At 39.2% G+C, this 19,773-nt stretch overlaps 1 protein-coding gene across 2 annotated transcripts in view; it reads right to left on the bottom strand.

Annotated features, from left to right (window-relative positions):
• The window catches only part of AKAP9 (A-kinase anchoring protein 9), a 110,787-nt gene extending 92,652 nt beyond the window's left edge, over positions 1 to 18,135 (bottom strand). For both annotated transcript variants that reach the window (XM_069859607.1, XM_069859608.1), the window contains exon 1: positions 17,983 to 18,135. In XM_069859607.1, the coding sequence (XP_069715708.1) occupies positions 17,983 to 18,030 (48 nt within the window). In that variant the 5' untranslated portion in view covers positions 18,031 to 18,135. The remainder of the gene's footprint in view (positions 1 to 17,982) is intronic.
• Positions 18,136 to 19,773: the final 1,638 nt, after the last annotated feature.

The following is a 19,773-nucleotide window of genomic DNA, read 5'->3' as shown; positions in this document are numbered from 1 at the left end:
GCATGAATAGCTGTATTTTCATTTCACATGCCTAACAGACTTTTTAAAACAGAAACACATTAACCTCCATTTAATATTGGATGCCGCCTTATGATTATTTATTATTCCTTAACATTCTTAGACTAAGTATTAGGTCTGGATAGTCTCATTTTCAGAGTTAGTACAGTTAACAGGAACTGAAATTGCTTAGTGCCTCTGAAGAACTTTGTTGTGAAATCAGATAAACAATGCTTGCTGTTCTTATTGTTTAAAAAACAAATTCTAATTGCTGAGACAAGTTTATAGGTTGCAAGTTCTGTACAAGTACAGTCGCACAGACATACCTCACGTACCTGCACACAAACCTCTTACAGAATGAACAGGGTCTGTTCAACTCTCACAATTCCACTTAAGTACAAAATCTCTATACCTTTTTCTAACTCATATTTAAACAAGAAGTATAAAAGGATGAGTTGTGAACTTACAGACTGACAACAAAAAGGAACCTCAGAAAAGCTGCAACAGGTAATTATTCCTTTTCATTTCTACACTGTACAGTAAAAGCATGAATGGAGATCTACATCAAAGCCTTGCATTTTCCAACTACTATTGTTTCACAAGACGTTCTGGATACTGCTTAAACGTCAGCTCAATGTGTCCTGCTCACAGAAGGGGACTTGCTCTTTGTTAGAAATTCTCAAACACCCTGGTATCCAGGGAGAAATGTTCAGTGCTGGACCAGGTCACCTTCAGATCACTCAGTCAACGACAAGGACTTCTGAATCTCCTTGTCTATAGCCCAAAGTGGTGGTTACTGGCTCAAAGTCAAATTGGCAGTTCTATAATATTCAATATCTTTACAAATAACCTGGATGATGAAATTGAATGCACCTTAACCAAGTTTTTGTGTGACACCAAACTGAAGGAAAAGCAGATATACCAGAAAGAAGAACCACCATGCAAAAAGAACTCAACACGCTGGAAGACTAAGCCAACAAGAACTGCACGAGATTTAACAAAGGTAAATATCAAGCCCTGCACCTGGGATGGAATTATCCCACACAGCAGTAGCAGCTGCGGACTGACTGCTCAGCTGTGTAGCTCTGCTGAAGACGATTTGGGAGTCCTGGTGGACAGCAAGCTGAATACGAGCACACAGCACGCCTTGCTAGCAATGAAGAAAGATCATAAGAACGTCTTGGAAATTACTCTCAATGCCTACCATAGTAAATGCCTAGATGTGAATCCAACTGTCCGCACAAGGATTTTGTGATTAACAACTTCACAGTACAATCAAAAAGACCCTACACAATCCTGTGTTTTATAGCAACATAACATTTGAGAGCAAAAATACTATTTGTTATTTGGGAATCTGGTCTCACAATACAGAGGAAAAAGGCCTAGTGAGCCAAACAGACAACTGCAGCTTCATTGCTTTGATGCAAATGTTGTACTTAACATCAGAAAAGCATAGCTTAAACTTTCAGTCTAGCAGACTGAAATTCTCCACCAGAGCAATGTATAATTAAACACATGGAGGGTAGGCAAATGTGAAACAGTATTCTTTGTAAGGTGTTGCTTAGGACTAGCCACAAACACAAGTGCCTCAAGTTTGTCTGAGAAATGGTATTTGTTCTGTGTAGAGAGTAATTGGTATAGAGCCCACTCTAAGCTGTTTCTGAATGCATAGAACGCATTGTAGCAAACTGTATCATACAACTGATAACTACAATGTGTCCCAGACTCAGCCTGTAAGTAGAAGATGACACTCAGGTACATCACGAGACTCACTGGAGATCATAAACAGTCCTGTTATGAAAGGCTAAGACCATTTCAAATGCTCTAAATTCTCATCACCAAATGATAAGGTACAATTTCTGAATGATTTTGCAGAGCAAAAGTAAAACCGAAATATTTCATGTAAGATAGACTGCTTCTTGTCTTAGAAGCTGAAGGACTAATTTCAGATTCACCTGCCCTAGTAATGATAGGTCACTCCTTCTCTTGACCACAGGTAAGCAATTATTGATAAAAAGGCTTTCAGTGACACAGAAAAGCCAAAAAGCAGGGCCCTAGGGTGGGATTTTCATCACCTATAATACACAGATATGTCCATTTAATATTGAGTTAGGTGTCTGACAAGCGAATAGGGCCAAACTAAAAAGGCTAACCAGAATATGAATTTTGGACATCATTCAAAAGCTGGAGATCTGTTCCAATTTAAGTCTCAGGTTCTCAATTCCACCTCCCCCTGTATAACTGAAAAAATACCTACTGTGATCTCTCTCTTACCTGTGAACTAATGTTATGATTCAATATACAGTAACATGCTGTTGAAGATGTTCCTGCTCACTGCAGAGGGATTGGACTAGATGACCTTCCTGGTCCCTTCCAACCCAAACCATTCTATGATTCTATGACTTTCATGTTCCATACCAGTAGATCAGAGGCCCTCCAAGGAGTCTGGGAGACAGCAACACTGAGGTTTAGGCAACAGAGGCTCAGCTAGGCTGTTAAAAAATCCTTTGTTGTTAGGCCACCAAGCTTTGCAATAGCTTGACAGCTTGCCCCCTAAAAAGGTGCTGAACAGGCTAACAGGTAACTGGATTAGAGAAAAAAAGTGGCACTGTCACTTTTTGTCATATTCCTAAAAGGTCTAAGCACTAACTCCTGAAGGGTAGGAATATTTACACTGCTGCCTCCATCTTCCAAGTTCCTGATGCCTGTACTAAGAAAAGGGTAACTGAGAGTGAGATGAATGGAAAATTATCCAATACAGAGGGTAAGTAGACTTCTTTCTAGTGAAGTCTATTAATTCTATTCTATTTTTCTATTCTGTTAACCAACAAATAGGAGAGTACCTAACTCCTTCCAAATCCTGAGATAAAAACCTACAGAAAGCAGTTAACTGAGCAAGCAACTGCAAATATGGTCAACATATTATGCCACACAGCTGAAAATCTGGACTGTAATTAAAGAACTTTGCAAGTTTTGATCTGCTTATCTGTTGAGTCACATGGAGATTTAGTTTATTTGCTCTATTACACAGATGCTGAATTTACTAAGCAGGAAATATTAGCTTGAATGAACAAGAAAATAATCACCCAGGAATGAGCTGCTTCCAATCTACTCATTTCTATGTTGCACTCGCAGTCAGATTTTCCCAAATAACAGGATCATGACCTTAGAATGTCTCCTCTTATGGAGACTTAAGTGGTTTATGAGTATTAGAGGATGCCAATAAGGCTACAAAAATTTCCAAGGAAGAAATGCTATATTCTCTACCTACATGCAACTTGAGTCTTTCAGCTTCAGAGATAGCTACTTTGCAGGTCTCTGAAGCAAACCAGTGGGATCACCAAAATTTACAGTTACAACTGAAGCACCACAGAGGACAATTGAGGACAGTAAGAGGAATGGCACGCAAGGCAACTGCCTTCATCTTTTTAGCAGTCTATATCATGTTAGAAAGTACTGTTGTCAGTGCTAATAACCAAGGGCACTGAACTTGAATGAACCCCTCCAGATGGCACTGTGAGCTGGAAAGCTTCAGAATTAGTGTGGTTCTGATCTGGTCTGCTCTTCCATGTCCCAGGAATTTAAATAGGAACAGACCTAGGAACAGCTAAGTTCATTACAGCTGGTTTATTTTTTGGATAAGGTATGGAAGCTAAGTGCATGACAATACTCTCAAGCCAGGTTACAATGACAGACACAAGTCTGCCAAGCACATTTCAAATCCGGATTGCTTCAGGACAAGCAATGCTTGACTAATGACTAAAAAAGTTGCCCGACTGGTCTCTTAACTAATTTACTTCTACATACAGGATTTATATATGGCTCTTACCTACTTTTTACCTTTATCCTTCTCATACTGACTGCTGTATAACTGCCTCTACCTGATACATCAGGTGAAAAGTTCAATATATTCAATCACATGAAGATAAATGACAAACAAACAAACAAACAGATAAAAGGTCTGGGACTCACAAAAGGTATCAACTTTAAAGCCACCAGGGCAGATTAAAGTAGTGCCTTCAAAATACACTCGACAGAAAAATCATGAGACTGAAAGCCATGTTAATACAATATTTTATAAAGGTAAACTCTTCAGCAGGCTTCAGCATTGACATATTTGCAAGGTTGTACAATCACAAATTTGGCTAAGACTTTATGTACTTTTTTTCCAACTCAACTTTTGCTGAAATCAGCCTTGAGAAACAAGTTTTCTTCTGGAAGTAAAAGGCAGATACAGTACTCCTTAACAGAAGGCAATAAAGAGACAGCCTGCATGATACATCATCCCCAGTTCTCAGATGCCTTGGTGGCTGTGGCCCAGGACATGGTGGTGGCCAGAGAAGGGCAGTGGGTGAAGATGTGACTGGGTCCATTGTTTGGGGGATACGGAGGTGGACTGGAGCATGCATGGCTGGGGTCCGCAGCAAGTGTCTTTCTTACCTAGTAAAGCCACATGCTGAATGTAGGAAATGGAATGAGAGAGCTGGGGTTGTTCAGCCTGGAGAAGAGGAGGCAGACGGGAGACCTCGTTGCTCTCTACAACTACCTGAAAGGAGGTTGTAGAGAGCAGGGAACTGGCCTCTTCTCCCAAGTGACAGGGAACAGGACAAGAGGCAATAGCCTCAAGCTCCACCAGGGGAGGTTCAGGCTAGACATTAGGAAGAAAATTTTCACGGAAAGGGTCGTTAGGCACTAGAATAGGCTGCCCAGGGAGGGGGTTGAGCCACTTTCCCTGGAGGTGTTTAAAGGACGGGTGGACAAGGTGCTGAGGGGCATGGTTTAGTGACTGATAGGAATGGTTGGACTCGATGATCCGATGGGTCTTTTCCAACCTGGTGATTCTATGATTCTATGATACTGAAGCATTGAAATGATGTATTAGCTTCCAATTTTATATCCAATTTTTCTTTCAATATTGTGTTTGATTCAAAAAAGTTATAATATTAGGCTTTACATTCACTGCAGCTGATTTCTATAAACCGAGTGCAGTCAACTAGATTAGAACAAGGATCTGTTTTACTCATTCTTACCTCCAGAACCATACTTCATGGACTATGCACAATGAATTATTAAAACAAAGCATACAGGGGAATACCATACACCACAAGAAAGAAAAATAGAGAAAGAAGCAACGGATATTCGTAGATAATAAGCTTCGCCTGGGCTTCAAAAGAAAACTTGTTTTACGACATAGTAGCAACTTAGTAGTCAAATACAGACAGTGTATCATTCATTTATTCAGAACTTGAATTTTTTGAAAGAAGCAGAGCCATCTGCCACATGTCATTAAGTAGGTTGCCTTCTGTATCACTAGAAAAAAATTACTAAAAATCTGAGCATTGCTTATGTATTTATTTCACTTTATTTATTCTTAAAGGAACTGGTTTAGCACCTGTTCTTTCAAAAGCATACAGTCATATCAGCTATTTAACTATATATAGTTAAATCAACAACTGGAGGCTCATTTAATCAATCTCTGGGAGTCCTTTCATGATAACAATTTATTTTCAGAAAACAACTGTAATACTGTAACAGGGTTAAGCACTAAGTACATTTATCTCACCACATTAATTCAAAAGAACTTTCTTCTAGAATAGGAACAGTCTAAAAACCAACGATTAAACTGCAGTAATTAAATACTATATGCACCCAAAAAGTTAATAAATCTCTGATTTGTTCAGTAATTTTTTACACTTGCTTCCCTTCATTCCCCCAAAATAACCTTAGGGAAACACTCCTAAGTCCACAAGGCAGTGAAAAAATGAGTCTACCTGTTCCCTGAGCCCAAAGAAAGGCTAAACGCCAATCTAAATTCCTGTGATAAGAGTTTCCTTCTGTTTAAAAAAAATTAATTTTCATGTCTAGTACTTAGTAATTCTTCTTCTCAATTACCACTCAATTACCATTTTTCTCCTTATTGACTACACATAATTGCAATTTATCCCTGAGGGAAGTAGTTTCATTTAACAAAGCAGGAGCTATATTTTTATTTTACAGCATACCTAAAGTCACCGTATGTTGTAAAGTTAACTTCACAGAGAAAGAGTACACCGACTTTACACAAGCTATTTAAGTATACTAATACAAATAAGTTCTTACAGTACCTTCAGATTCTCACTGCCATTCAATTCTCTTAGGCCTTCTACAAACTTCTAGCAGCCTATCAAGAACAGACAGCAATAAAAGTTACAAATTCACATCCCAGAAAAGTGAGTTTAATCCTCATTTTTACTAGGATTCAGAGAAAAAAGAAAGTTATATAGTACACTCAACCACATAGAATGGACAGAACAATCCTGATCCTTCAAAGAGCAGATGACAGGGTTTCTCTAAAATCTTTTTTAACTCTGGCCTAGAGCAGTCCCAAATACTTTAGGAAGCACTACTGAAACAACCAAATCTGACTTTATGGTAGAACATTCTTGAACATTCTTCATCAGCAGCAAGAGAAAGGTCTGATGATGTCAAATCTGGGTTTTTTTTTTCTGGAAAAACATTTTTAAAGTTGTCAATACCACAAAATACCATTGATTACTTAATGAGAAATTACTTGATAACAAATTCTCCAGTTATTCAAAAGCTGGGCAAAGAAAACTTTCATACTACTAAAAAAATATCAAAATAATTGGTTCCAAAAATCCCACACTACAACTTGGTAATTAAAATAAAAACCCATATAGAGTAGTTAACACATGATATTTAGACAACGCAATTTAAAATACCATATGTTATCTCTAATTCATAGACATACAAAAATCAAAATCTATAGCCATCTGTGCCTGCCAGTTAGAAGCCAACTATAAAAATACAGAAGTATGCAGAAGCAACAGTTGTCAGCATCTCCACACAGTGCTTGCCGATCAAATTACTGGCAACCTGCAAGTTTATATTTGTAACACGGGCACTTTCTTGCGCTTATTAATTGCATTACGTGTTTGAAAGCTAAGGTCAACATTTTACAATTTTATAAAGACTGATCTTTTAATACTAACATTAAGTTATAAAACCAGAAAATATAAAGATTCCAGAAGGAAAGAAATTATTCTCACATTTCTAGTAATAGGATCCTAAATATATACAGAAGTATAAGCAAAATACTACTAAATTTATGTTTTCTACTGAGGAAAAATCACCAGAATAAATTTACTTCCTTCTATGGCATTCTGTACATCAATTTGAGTGGATTCCTAACAGATACACAGATACAGCTATATGGACATTACAACCCCCCCCCCCAAAAAGTAGGGACAAAATAGCCAAAAATTACTTATTCTGGAGAGTATGGAAAGAGCAAAGCACTATCAGAAATTATCTTAATTGCTTGTCATCTTACTACATTACATCCCAAAAATGCAGTTTTTATATAACCCTTTTGTTGCACAGAGCAGAGCAGCTCCTTAGGATGCAGTAGAGTACTGAATTACTGAATACATGCTTATGTATTTGTATTTTCGGAAATTCATTTTATGTTGTGTCTATGTGTGAAATTGAGTCTTTGAATACGATTCAACAAAAAGGAGTATCTTATTTCAATTGCTTGGAAAGAAAAAATCAGTATGTAATTATTTTTGCAGAGTTAAAATAGAATTCATATGAAATGTTAAAATCTCAACATTCTTCGGAATAAGTGAAGACTAAAACACGGTATTTGCCAAATATGAAAGCTGGTTCACAACATCAGCAAATAAATACAAAGAAACTGCCTTCCCCTCACACAATATATGCTGCAATGAAAAAATCACTTAGGTGGGAGTTGGGGAAAGGTGAAAAATAGCTGTGATGGCTTCCAACTTCCCTGAATTTCTCAGCAATCAGTACTTGACCATATCAGCCTATTTTCACCTGGGATAACAGCTATCATGCTACCAGGTAAGATAATTCTCTAACTGAAGTTATTCTTATCTTGTTTCAAGTAAAACCCATCAGAGTTGACCACAACAGAAAAACACAGCCCAGAATAACTTAAAGTACTCATAAAAAAAAAAAATTAATTGCAGGTGTTTGTCAATTTTGGCCTGATATGGCGTACAAATCATGGCACAGTCTTTGTATCTTTTTCTCATGGGATTTGCCTTAATCAGCACCCAGACTGTACTGAAGCAGTGTCATTTGTAGAATTACCTTCTCATTCACCACAAATTGTAAGATGTGTAGAATACAAGACAGGATGCTGCAGGAATATAAGTCATGATATTACGTTGGAGAAAGAACACTGAATACAAAAACTCTGTGCTTTTGCTTTCTCTATCAATTTCCCTTCTAGTCATCAAAACCAACATTTTTATGATGTTCCTCAGCTGCGTTTTCTTCAGTTTATAGCTTCATATCCCGGAGGAGGAACCCCAAAGAGCAGTACCAACTGTGAAATGCAGGATCCCTTCTGGACTTCAAGTTCAATCACACATAACCTTTTTTTTTTTTCCCCTGAAAGTGGGAAAGCATGAGACTGCCTAATGAGCATAAGCAGGGTCTTACTGATGACTGCAGCTTTGGTTATGATGTATTATTAGGCATCACTGTAGCTTTCAAGGGAGCAGGGTTGGGGGTAATCAGCTGTTTCTCAAAAATCATGAATACTGATTAGAAACCTACAAGAAAAATCCTGACACGTCTAAGGAAAACTATAGTGATGCAATTGCTACTTCCTGTGGGATTCTAATCAATACTCCACTCCAGCTCACATAGTTCTTTCTTCCACGACACACTGCAAATAGTCAACTGCAAATTCTAACTTAAAAACCTACCATTTCTAGAGTATAGTGCCTTAAAGATGTAGAGATATTCAGACACCTAATGAAATGCATGGAGAGAATCTGTATCTGAAGAGGCTTCATCCAGACTTCTCTACGTAGCAAATGCAAGAAAACTTAAATCACAGAAGCACTTGCCATTTCTGGCTTGTGTTGATGCTGCAAGAAAGGAGTTGCTGCCTGTTGCACTTTTCCTGAACAACAGGAGTCCTAAACTTCACAAAAATACACGCTTTTCTTTCCTCCTGCACTGTAACATTTACTCTACATACTAAAGGAGAAAGAAGAGTTGATTAAAAATTGGCTGAAAAGGGATGAAGTATTTTTGGATGTTAGGAAACAGCATCACCTATCAATTTATTTTGAGTCTCTATATACTGCTTGTATCGCTCTGATTCATGTTTTTAACTTTATCCTCCTAAGAGAAAAAAAGAAAGAATTTATAATAGCAAAAAACTTCACTTGCTCTAAATTCTTTTAGTTGCATTTATGCAGAATATATCTCATTTTTTCCCTTCCACTTCATAGTGTCCTCTTTAATAAAAATGTATTTATGTCAGAGATATTTAGAGATGGATAAAAAAGAAAAAAAACCTTCATAAGTTTGAGAGAACGTATAAAGGAATGGGATAAAGCACAGAGTTCTGAAAAGGTTTGCTCATATTTAATTTCCAATTAACTAAGAAGTCTGAAATAAAAAGGCACCTTTTGAGTAAACAGACTATGTCTAATTAAGACTTTATTACTAACCAATACAAGATTATAATTTTTTTTCAAGTTGACGAATGCCATGGAGTTGATACAGAATTTGAGAGGTTACATCGTTGGCACCAAGTCAATCAGCTCTTCTGATATAGATCAAGAGTTTAAACTCTGTTCAAGCTAAGCAGGCAGTAATAGCCACTCTTGTTAAGAAATAAAAGTACTGTGATGCCTTCCACCCAGCTGTTAAATGTAATCTTCACAAATGTAAGTGCTTAGATTTTCAAAGTAGTCCAGAGAATTCAGATACATTTTCAGGGGATTATACACTCTGGCCACCTCTGTGCTCCAACTCTGCACAGAAAGTAAACGAAACTTTAAATTTTTATTTTAAAAATGTTTGTGGGCTTTTTTAAAAATAAATTATAAAATACTTTAAAGCAAGTAAAACTCAGTTGTGCTTCATCATTTTCCCACCTTGTTTATACTATTTTTAGATGAATTCATACCATGTGGAACGTCTGGCACTGAATGGATAGAGTGAGAATAAAGCCCCCAAACTCAGTAGGTTTGTGAGTGACAGCTTTGTGACGAGCACAGCAGACATAAGGAATGAACCAACTGCATGAATTTCATGCTCAGTGTGCAAGGCTTGACAGGCTTGTATTATTTTGACAGGCTTCTATTATTTTTTACACTCTGCTGAATCACAAGAGAAAAGCGAGCTCACAAAGACATTGATATTGCTCACAAAACTCCAACTTGTCTGTGGACTTTTTTTTTTTTTTTAGGAAAAAAAAAAGCAAAATCTAATTCCTGCAATATATTCCCACTAACAAAGAAAATCTAGGAAGCACATCCCTCTGAAGAGTCTTGTATCATGATTACCACTCTCTCTTTAAACATAGCAAGCTGTAACAGCTAGCACAACATACGACTGAGCATGCCAAGACAGGTTTTTTTGGTGGGTTTTTTTTTTGTCATTGGTATGGAGCATTATCTGTCATAGTAAGGTATTTCTCCTATGTACCTTTTCATCGAAAATACATATTCTCGATGTATGGTACTAATGTTAAATCAGCAACCTCACTTAGACAATATAAATGGATTTAGGAACATTTCATTATTTTTCCTTTGTTTTGTGGCTGGACAAAGGAGGTTTCTTCACAGAGAAGTAAGAGTTTAAAGACAAGTAAAAACTTCAGAAAAAAAAAACAGGATTAAGGGATACCCACTTCTGTTAAATCACAGCCTTCCAGTGAAGTCAGATTTGAGTAAACTCTTACACAATTTATTTTGCTTACTCTGTGTAACACCTATTTTATCAATATTTGCACAGAAATATACTCCATCCCATAATCCCATCTACTTTGCCTTTTCAACTCCACTGATCTCTTTGGCCCTCCAGCTCGGGATCACAGTTTTAGAGATATGCTGTAATTTTGCCATGGCAGAACAATTTTCACCAAATCTATGCTTTTCCCTGGAAATAAAACCAACATGTCATATATTGCCTTTAAAATTATTATCTCCAATTGTGGCAAGTCTCAAAATTTCTTCATGTTTTGAGATTTAGAAGTATAACCCAAGAGATTTACTCACTTCTGGTTTGTGATGATACTACAACTTAGGGTTGTTACAACTGTGATTTGAACACTCCTCCACTTTCCTAAAGCTGTGTGTTTGGTTTCCTGAGTGTCTCATTCTTTCTCTCAGCTGATAACAACTACTGAATCTGCTCCATCTGGAATCTCATTGTGAAGAAGAGGGGGGAACCAGGAAAACTGGTTTCATACTTCCAAGAAGCTAAGAATTGGAAGAAATCTTAATGTTTTTATTCATTCTGCTGTCTTCTCTCCACCGGTTATAAGAAAGGTAGTTTATAATATGAAATGCTGGCTTCTCAAGAAATCACATGAAAATGCAGATAAAGGTTTCCTCCAAGAAACAGGAACACCAGAAACATCAACACAATATGGCATGCCGTACAACATACAAGTGTCTCATCACCATAAATTTCAAGACCTATTTACTTTATGTTTCAGCATAGCAGTCAAAAGACTGCAATTATCAGTTGTGTTTCATTGAACTGTGGTACATTTATAAACATGTCTCTGCAAATTCAAAGAGCTGTATCAGCTGGTACCGGTAATGAAATGATTTTGAAACAAATACATACCAATACACTGAAACCTGTCGTTATGGGACAGATAATTAAGACACTGCCTTCAGCCACTATGTTAGGATACCCTACAATTGTATTGTATTGGATAACAATTAACAACTGTGTAATAATCTTATATTGCAATAAAAGGTAGGACAACAAAGTTACACCTACCTCAGCAGCCTTTCTACTTTTGTCTTCATTTTCATCAGATTCTTCACTATTCCAACCACTAGGACGCTACAGTAATCATATGTTATTCCGCAGTAAACATCTCTCCGCATCAACATTTAAAAGCATATTTAAAACCACAGGGTTTTCTGGTAACACATACATATGTCAAAAGATCCCATCTACGTTCCTTGGAGACATGCTTTACTGAAAGTATTTTAGAAGGAATTTGTGGCAGTAATAATGCTTATTTCCAAATCAGTCTAAACAAACAACATCTAGATACTGCTATGTCTGAGGGAAACCAATGTCACAGTCAACCCTGTCTTCCTATTACAACACCCATACTAAGAAAATAAAATAGCTGGAAAGCAGACCATAGAAATTAGAGAGACACTAGTGCTAAAATGAAGAAAGTCTTGAATGTAGGCGAAGTGTGAATTTGTGCTTTCTTTTCAGTAATTCCCTCTCTTTACACATTGAGCAGCAAGAAAACATTTTAAGTTGTGTTTTATAATGCAGTTTCTTGCTTTCATAGTGCTATTGACAATACTGTGTTAACCTAGTTCTCGATTTTTGTGAAATTCACTCGGCATTGTGGGTTAAACACCAATTTTCTCTAAGGTTATTTTGAAGTGTTATATATCTGCATTGTCAAGACAAAGCAAGTATTAGTTAGCTCATTCTAACTTGCATCACTATTGTAAGGTAGACAGCTGTTTCAGAGCTTTGAATAAAATAGTTTATTGACAACATTAAAAACAAATAATCAAGCCCTGTACTGAAAGCAACAATAGATCTCTGGAATGAGGGAAATGAAGATCAAAACCAGGAAATAGAAGAAAAACTGAGAAGACGCTTAGATATAAGAAGAGTTCTACCAGTGCCAGTTAAAAAAGAGAGTTGAAATCCCAGATTTCAAGTGAAGTACTATTTCTTCACAAGGACCCAATGAAGTCCAGAAGAAAAATGGACACAATGGGAAAAATATGCTTTCTTTTTCTTTTTTTTTAAAGGTAAAAAAAAAAAAAACATTGAGAAAACGGCAAAGAGCGGGTAGTTCTATCATCCTCAAGAGAATAATTAAGTTCTATTAAAAACTCAACATTTAAGCTAGTCATCCCAATTTTTCAGCTACTATAAATAGAATGTGCCTTGAAGTTTCACAGGTAACCTTTCCATTCAGTCTCTCACGTGACTTTATATATCACCCCAGCAGCAATCAATTATATAGATAAAATATATCTACATCTTAAATGTATATAATCTTTGTTCTACGATAAAATGCAGGTATCCACTGGTTTGAACAAAAATAAAAGCATTCACAGTGAGGTGAACATCTCACATGTTGTTTCTCTCTCACCTCTACTTGATTTCTGCCCTATCTGTTTTTACTCAAAGGTTTTAAAACTACATATTTTCTCTACAGGGTAATGTTCAGTCACAGTATCTGTGATTTTCTCTGCAAGACAAAAAACAGCTCTTAAGCTTACGCATGTTCATCATCAGAATACACACAGGCAATTTCACATGCCTCCTACTATTTGCATTTAGAATTGACAAAGATGCAAAGGAGAGAGAGTAGACTAAAGCCTGAAAAAGACGAAGGGGACCCAAATACCCTAAGTTCAGAAGGTCCAGTGAGAAAAAAATAGCTAAGCACTACCAAAGAGGAACATCTAGAAATTAGGTAGAGGTTTGTGAGGATCTTCATGTGCAAGAAAAAGGGTTCATCAAGTAAACCGTTCTAAAGCCTGGTTCTTCACTGTAGCATTTTTTTACAGTTCCACTGCACTCTCCTGCTTTGTTACAACAAACAAAGAGAAAATGCAGTTTCCATTCATATCTGTTGAGCTAAAGTTCACCCACACCTTTCCAGGAGATACTTGAGAGATAGCCTAGAGCCCCCTCCAGCTGTTTCCTCTCTTGTCTGCTAATACACACCCAACATCTTTAGATGTAGACATAGCCCAGCCTCATTCCCATCCTGTGACCCTTTAGCCCATAAAGCTGCCCTCCTTCATTCTTCATGAAGGAGTGACTGCAACAGCTAGGGCTTTATGATGAAATCCGCTTGTTTTGATATGGCTGAATGCAACTTCTTTTAAGAGAAAGGCAGAGTAAGGAAATGCAGACTGAAAAGGAAATTCTTGCTTCCTGGAATCTGTTATTTTTTTTTGTTGAAATTATGACGCAGACAGAGGATAAACAAAATGAACAGTCTACACCTGAAAGTAGGAGATGTGTTAGTAGGCCAGCTCTTTAACGTAATGTAAGGTTTAGATATATTTAATTTGTCTCCTCTGATTAAAAACTCCCAACAACCCCTGAAATACTACTTTTTTTCCCTCTTCGGGTAAATTACAGGGAGTTTCAAAGTACTCTGTTTTACAAATACAATCTACATGTTGAATTCCTATGGGAGTTTTAAATGAGAGCTTTAATCACTGTGGCACATAACTATTCCATGCTCTGCTCGTGCCTTTTATTTTTAAAAAAAATCTTATCAACAGCTTTTCTTAAGAAATCCAAAACTTCTCAGTTTGAAGAAGCCAGAGATGAGGAAGTAAAGCCTTTTTCTCTTCTCAAAAGAGTAGATGTAGGAATGCAAACAGCAAATATTCTCATACTCTTAGACAATGATATTTTAATTATATATAATTTTCATCTTCAGCCACCTTAAATATTTTTAGGCATGACCAAAGACAAAATATACAATTATTTCTTTTTACTATTCATCTTGTGAAGATAATTTCTCAAATTAGTTATACAACCTGTAATACTTGTCCACTGAGTGCCATCAGAGCTTCCCAAAACAACTTCACTGTTCCGTCTGATCAGTGATTCTCTGATACAGATCAAAAGTGGTAACGCTGCTTATTCTGTGCTCAAGCATTTAACTTAACCAGTTCCTTAATTTCTCAAGGTTCTTCAACATGATTTCTTAGAACAACACGATGTATTAAAAAACATATATTTAATTTGTCTCCTCTGATTAAAAACTCCCAAAAACCCCTGAAATACTACTTTTTTTCCCTCTTCAGGTAAATTACAGGGAGTTTCAAAGTACATCTCCCTTCCATCTTGCATCACAGTCAGCCTTGTTTCCCTAAACCAGTCTTTCTAATAAACACTTGTCCATGCTCCACGATACTCAGATGGGGATCCAAGGCAAAGAAATTGCTTGTCTGGGGAGAAAAGAATTCTATAAAGACACGGAGAGAGAACATTTCAAGGGGTAAGGGAGACAGACTCTTATGGAGACTGGGTTAATATCCAGCACATTTCCCTTGTGGCAAAGGAAAATTAATGATTACAGGTCTGTAAAAGGCCTATGTAATTTATTGGGTTTAACTCTGCACCTCCCTTGCCTTTGGGAGCTTGTAATAGACAGAACAGCAACATATGGTGCAACTGCTTCATTATTAAGACTTGGTGTAGTCTCCAATAGTCAGCAGGTACATATGAATGTTGGCAAGCCTCTATCAAGACCTTTTTATTCCATTTTTTAAATTATGTACTGGCAAAGTCTGCACATTCACATTGAGAACCATTCTGTCAGGCTTGAGTACACTTAGCACCTTTCATAGAATCAAAGAATGGGTTGTGTTGGAAGGTACCTTCAAGATCATCCAGTTCCAACCTCCCTGTCATGGACAGGGACACCTTCCACTAGATCAGGTTGTTTAAAACCTCATCCAATCTCACCTTGTATGCTTCCAGGGATGGGGCACTCATGACTTCTCTGGACAACCTGTTCCAGTGCCTCATCACCCTCACAGTAAAAGATTTCTTCCTAATGCCTACCTAAATGTCTCCTCTTTCAGCTTAAAACTGTTCCTCCTTGTCCTGTCACTGCACTTGTTGATAAAAAGCCCCTTCCCAGCTTTCCTCTAGGCCTTCTTTAAATACTGGATGGCTGCTATTAGGTCACTCCAATCAAGGTAAGGTTCACAATGCAGCTTTTCACTTCCAGTAGTAACCAAGGAGGACTCAAAAGAAACTTCCATTGGACAAAATCCATTTGCAACATCCTTCTCTGTAGAAGATGAGGAAACAGTATCTCCAAAGAAGTCAAGAAAAAGTTCCATTGCAAATAAAACATCTATAATTCCAGGCAGGTGAATCAAGGTATCTGCAGTATAGCCTTACCTGCACTTTTAGCACAGTAACATCATAATATGTTTTCCCAGCTATTTCAAACAACATTCAGTGGTTATAGGCTAAGAAGTTTTTTGGATGCCTGTTGTTGTGGTTTGCAAAAAATACTCACTGGGGCTAAGCAATTTTAGGAGGCATGCTGATCATGCTACTGTGAATGCATTGATATCCTTGAAAAAGCAAAGCAGCTGCAGAAGTGCTTCTGCTTCCATTTTCTGGTAATACAATTTCTTCTTTTCTGCCTTTATCAGTGACACTTGTCATGGGAAAACTGTGACTTAGTCTCTGCAGTACAACACATTTAATTGCATCATTCACATGTAAAAAAAAGAAAAAAATCTGAAAAACTGAGACTGCTTTTACAATCCCTTCCCATGTAAATAACTTTAAAGAGTTATGACTTAAACCACAAGGGACGTTTAAAAGCATAGAATATGAAATTCTTCAGGCAAATACTTACTTACAAGAACATAATTTGGTTTTAGTCAGAAAAGATTAGAAGGAGAGTGGGAGTTATTACAGTGCTCCTAATACGCAAAATAAATTACTAAGTGTACATATCTTCCCTCAAAATAAGAAGGAAGCCACAGAGTTCCTGCTAGAATCCTGGCTTTTGGTTCACTTTTCAGTAACTGTCATTAATTTTCTGTGTTAATCCCTGGCCAACATGGACAGAAAAAAGTAGAAATTCTCTTGACAAACTCTTCATTGTGGTCTATAATACTGGCAAATTTACTTCAACCATTCTCTCTGCAAACTACTTCCTAATTTTCTGCAAAAGAATTAGCCAGCCTGGGTGTGACAGAATGTAACTACCACCAGTACCTGATCTGTACCAGTGCCTTTTAATAGTACTGCATAACATTATGTAAACACCGTTCTTGCTCTAAGCATTTAAGAACAGGTTTTCGTAGATAAACATGCCACCCCGTCCAGTTTGCCAATGTACATTTTGAATGCTCTTTCGAAAGAAACAGAAACACACTAAGTCACAAAGTTTTCAACTAATATAGCAAAATAACTATTCAATACTTCACAGCCAAACTATGTTCTGTTTCCCACAGACCACATAAACAAGACAATGACGATGTTTCATAGTTTCATCTTTAGCTTGTCTTCTTGTTGCCTGTAGAAGCTCCTGCCAAGTTATATGCATATGGTTAACATGAACGACAAACTTCTAAACTCATCATTTGGCAATGACTGCTGGAAGGAACCAGATGATCCCTGATGTAAAAACACTAATTTTACCTTATTTTCCTACGAATGCCATTAATTATCTCATTGACCACACCAAAGCTTTCTTTGAAGGAGAGTCCTCCTAGAGTGAGGTAACTCCAGTCTGCTGCCTAGAAGGCAAAGTGCTTTACAGACAGTACATACTAAGCCCCACTTGAAGAGTAAAATGATCAGCTCCCCGAGGCATGCCTCAATAAGCCCGTAGGGTGCTTGAAGAGTAAAATCACCAGCTCCTCCAGGCACACTTCGGTAAACCCGCAAGGCTGAAGCCACAGCACCAACAGCCCAGGTGGGAGTGATGGCTGAAGGTGGGTGATGGCGGGAGAGGGTGACAGCTGGATGCAGCTGAAGGTTGGAGAGGGCGATGGGCTGGAGGGGATAACAGGCTGGAGACGGTTGATGGCTGGGGATGGCTGCAGACGGGTGACGGTCAGGCAAAGGGTACGCAGGCATCCAGCGCACAGGGCAAGGCCCCACAGGTGTCCCCACGGCTGCCCAGCACCGCCAGACAACTGCAAAGGCACCTCACCGCCTCACCGTGGGCATCGTTAATCCTCTGCCTCCTAACGCTCTCTCCCGGCACTAGCACCGCGCCGGGAGCAGCTGTCGGGTTTATAAAATTCGTTAAAGGTTTACAGGGTGTCAGTATCTCAGGCTTGAGAGGCGAACGGGACCCGAGCGTGGGGCGCCGATGTGACCTCTCCTCCTCCCCCATCGGTTTTCCCCGCGCCTCCTCCGCCCGCGGCTTTGTTCGCGGCGGGTCCGGCCCCCGCCTCCCCCGGCCCCGCAGCCTCCCACCTTGGCTTTGCCGGCCTCCAGCTTCCTCAGACGCTCCTCGTCCTCCATGGCGCCTCTGCGAAGCGCGGTACCGGCGGGAGGCGGGGCCCGGCCCGCGCCCTCCCCTCCGTCGCACGATCGCTATCCCGGCCCGGCCCGCCTCACGGCGAAGGCAGCTGCCGCGCCGCGGCCGCCGGCGCCGCCATCTTCCTCTCCACGTCAACGCGCGGCTGGAGAAAATGACGTCACAGCCGCGACCCGCCCCGAGTCAACCTCGTTTGCACAGTTCATGATTTTCGTAGAATCGTAGGATAGTTTCGGTCGCGAGGGACCTTAAAGATCATCCAGTTCCACACCACCCCCCGTCATGGGCAGGGACACCTCCCACCAGACCAGGCTGCCCAAGGTACTTCCAGCCTGGCCTTGAACACTTCGCGGGATGGGGCAGCCACAGCTTCACTGGGCAACCCATGCCAGGGCCTCATCACCCTCAGGGTGAAGAAATTATTCCTTGTATCAAGACTAAATCTGCCCTTCCAGTTTATACCCATTCCCCCTCGTCCTATCACTACAAATCTTAATGAATAGTCCCTCCCCACCTTTCCTGTAGCCCTTCAGGTACTGGAAGGTCACTATAACATCTGCTCTGAACCTTCTCCAGGATGAATAAGGCCAACTCTTTCAGCTTGTCTTCATATGGGAGGTGCTCCAGCCCTGTGATCATCTTTGTAGCACTCCTCTGGACCTGTTCTAACAGCTGCATATCCTTATACTGAGGATTCCAGAACTGTACATGATACTCCAGATGAGGTCTCACAAGAGAGGAATAGAGGGGCAGAATCACCGGCCTCGACCTGCTGGCCGCGCTTCTTTTGATGCAGCCCAGGACATGGTTGGCCTTCTGGCCTGTGAGTGCACATTGCCAGCTCATGTCAAGCGTCACATCAACCAGCACTCCCAAATCCTTCTCTGCAGGACAGCTCTCAATCACGTCATCCCCCATCATGTACTGAAGTTGGGGATTGCCCTGACCCAGGTGTAGGACCATGCACTTCTCAAAGTGTTTTCTTGCTCCTATGTGCAGCTCGCTGAATTCCAAGCTTCTGAAACCATGGATCTGAAGCTCGGAATCATAGAATGTCCTAAGTTGGAAGGGACCCACAAAGATCATCGAGCCCAACTCCTGTCCCTGCATAAGGTAACCCCAATATTCACACTGTGTTTCTGCAGGTGTTGTCCAAATGCTTCTTGCTCTTCACATAGGTAAATTCTGCATGAACCCCCAAATCCTGCAAAGACTACTATGTAACTGAAACCACCCTCAGCATCTTTAACTCAATCAGTTTGCTGAGCTCTGTCCAACCTAACCAAGCGGTTTTTTTTAGCATCTGCCGCATAGTATGTGAGGATGACAACAAAGGATGTGCAGCCCCCCTGTTTAAATTCATTAATGCGCACTCAAGGTGTCGGAGGAGTTTAAAACAGAGGGGCACCTGGCACGTTGCAATTAAATGCTAATGCAATTCCTATCCCCAGAATTCAATATGAAGCAATATTCTGAGGTTGCTTAATATTGTTTTCTAAATGTGTTCCTTGTAAGGTATACAGTGCATTTGGATTACATGTTCATAATGTGCTTTTTCTTTCAGTTCTGTTTCTGGTGGTGCAATGGATGGCACAGGCTTACACATTCCTGGAAAACTTTGTTTTCATTACTGTGTAACAGCTGCATGTGAACAAACAGATTCCTTAGTCTGCCTTTCTGCTTTATTCCATGTGAAATCCAAAATCTTTCTGAATTAACTTAGATCT

Source organism: Phaenicophaeus curvirostris, chromosome 6 (assembly GCF_032191515.1).
Source record: "Phaenicophaeus curvirostris isolate KB17595 chromosome 6, BPBGC_Pcur_1.0, whole genome shotgun sequence".
In the NCBI taxonomy this organism is placed as follows: Eukaryota; Metazoa; Chordata; class Aves; order Cuculiformes; family Cuculidae; genus Phaenicophaeus; species Phaenicophaeus curvirostris.
Note: the sequence above shows the minus strand (reverse complement) of the source record. Positions and strands in the feature narration are given on the sequence as shown.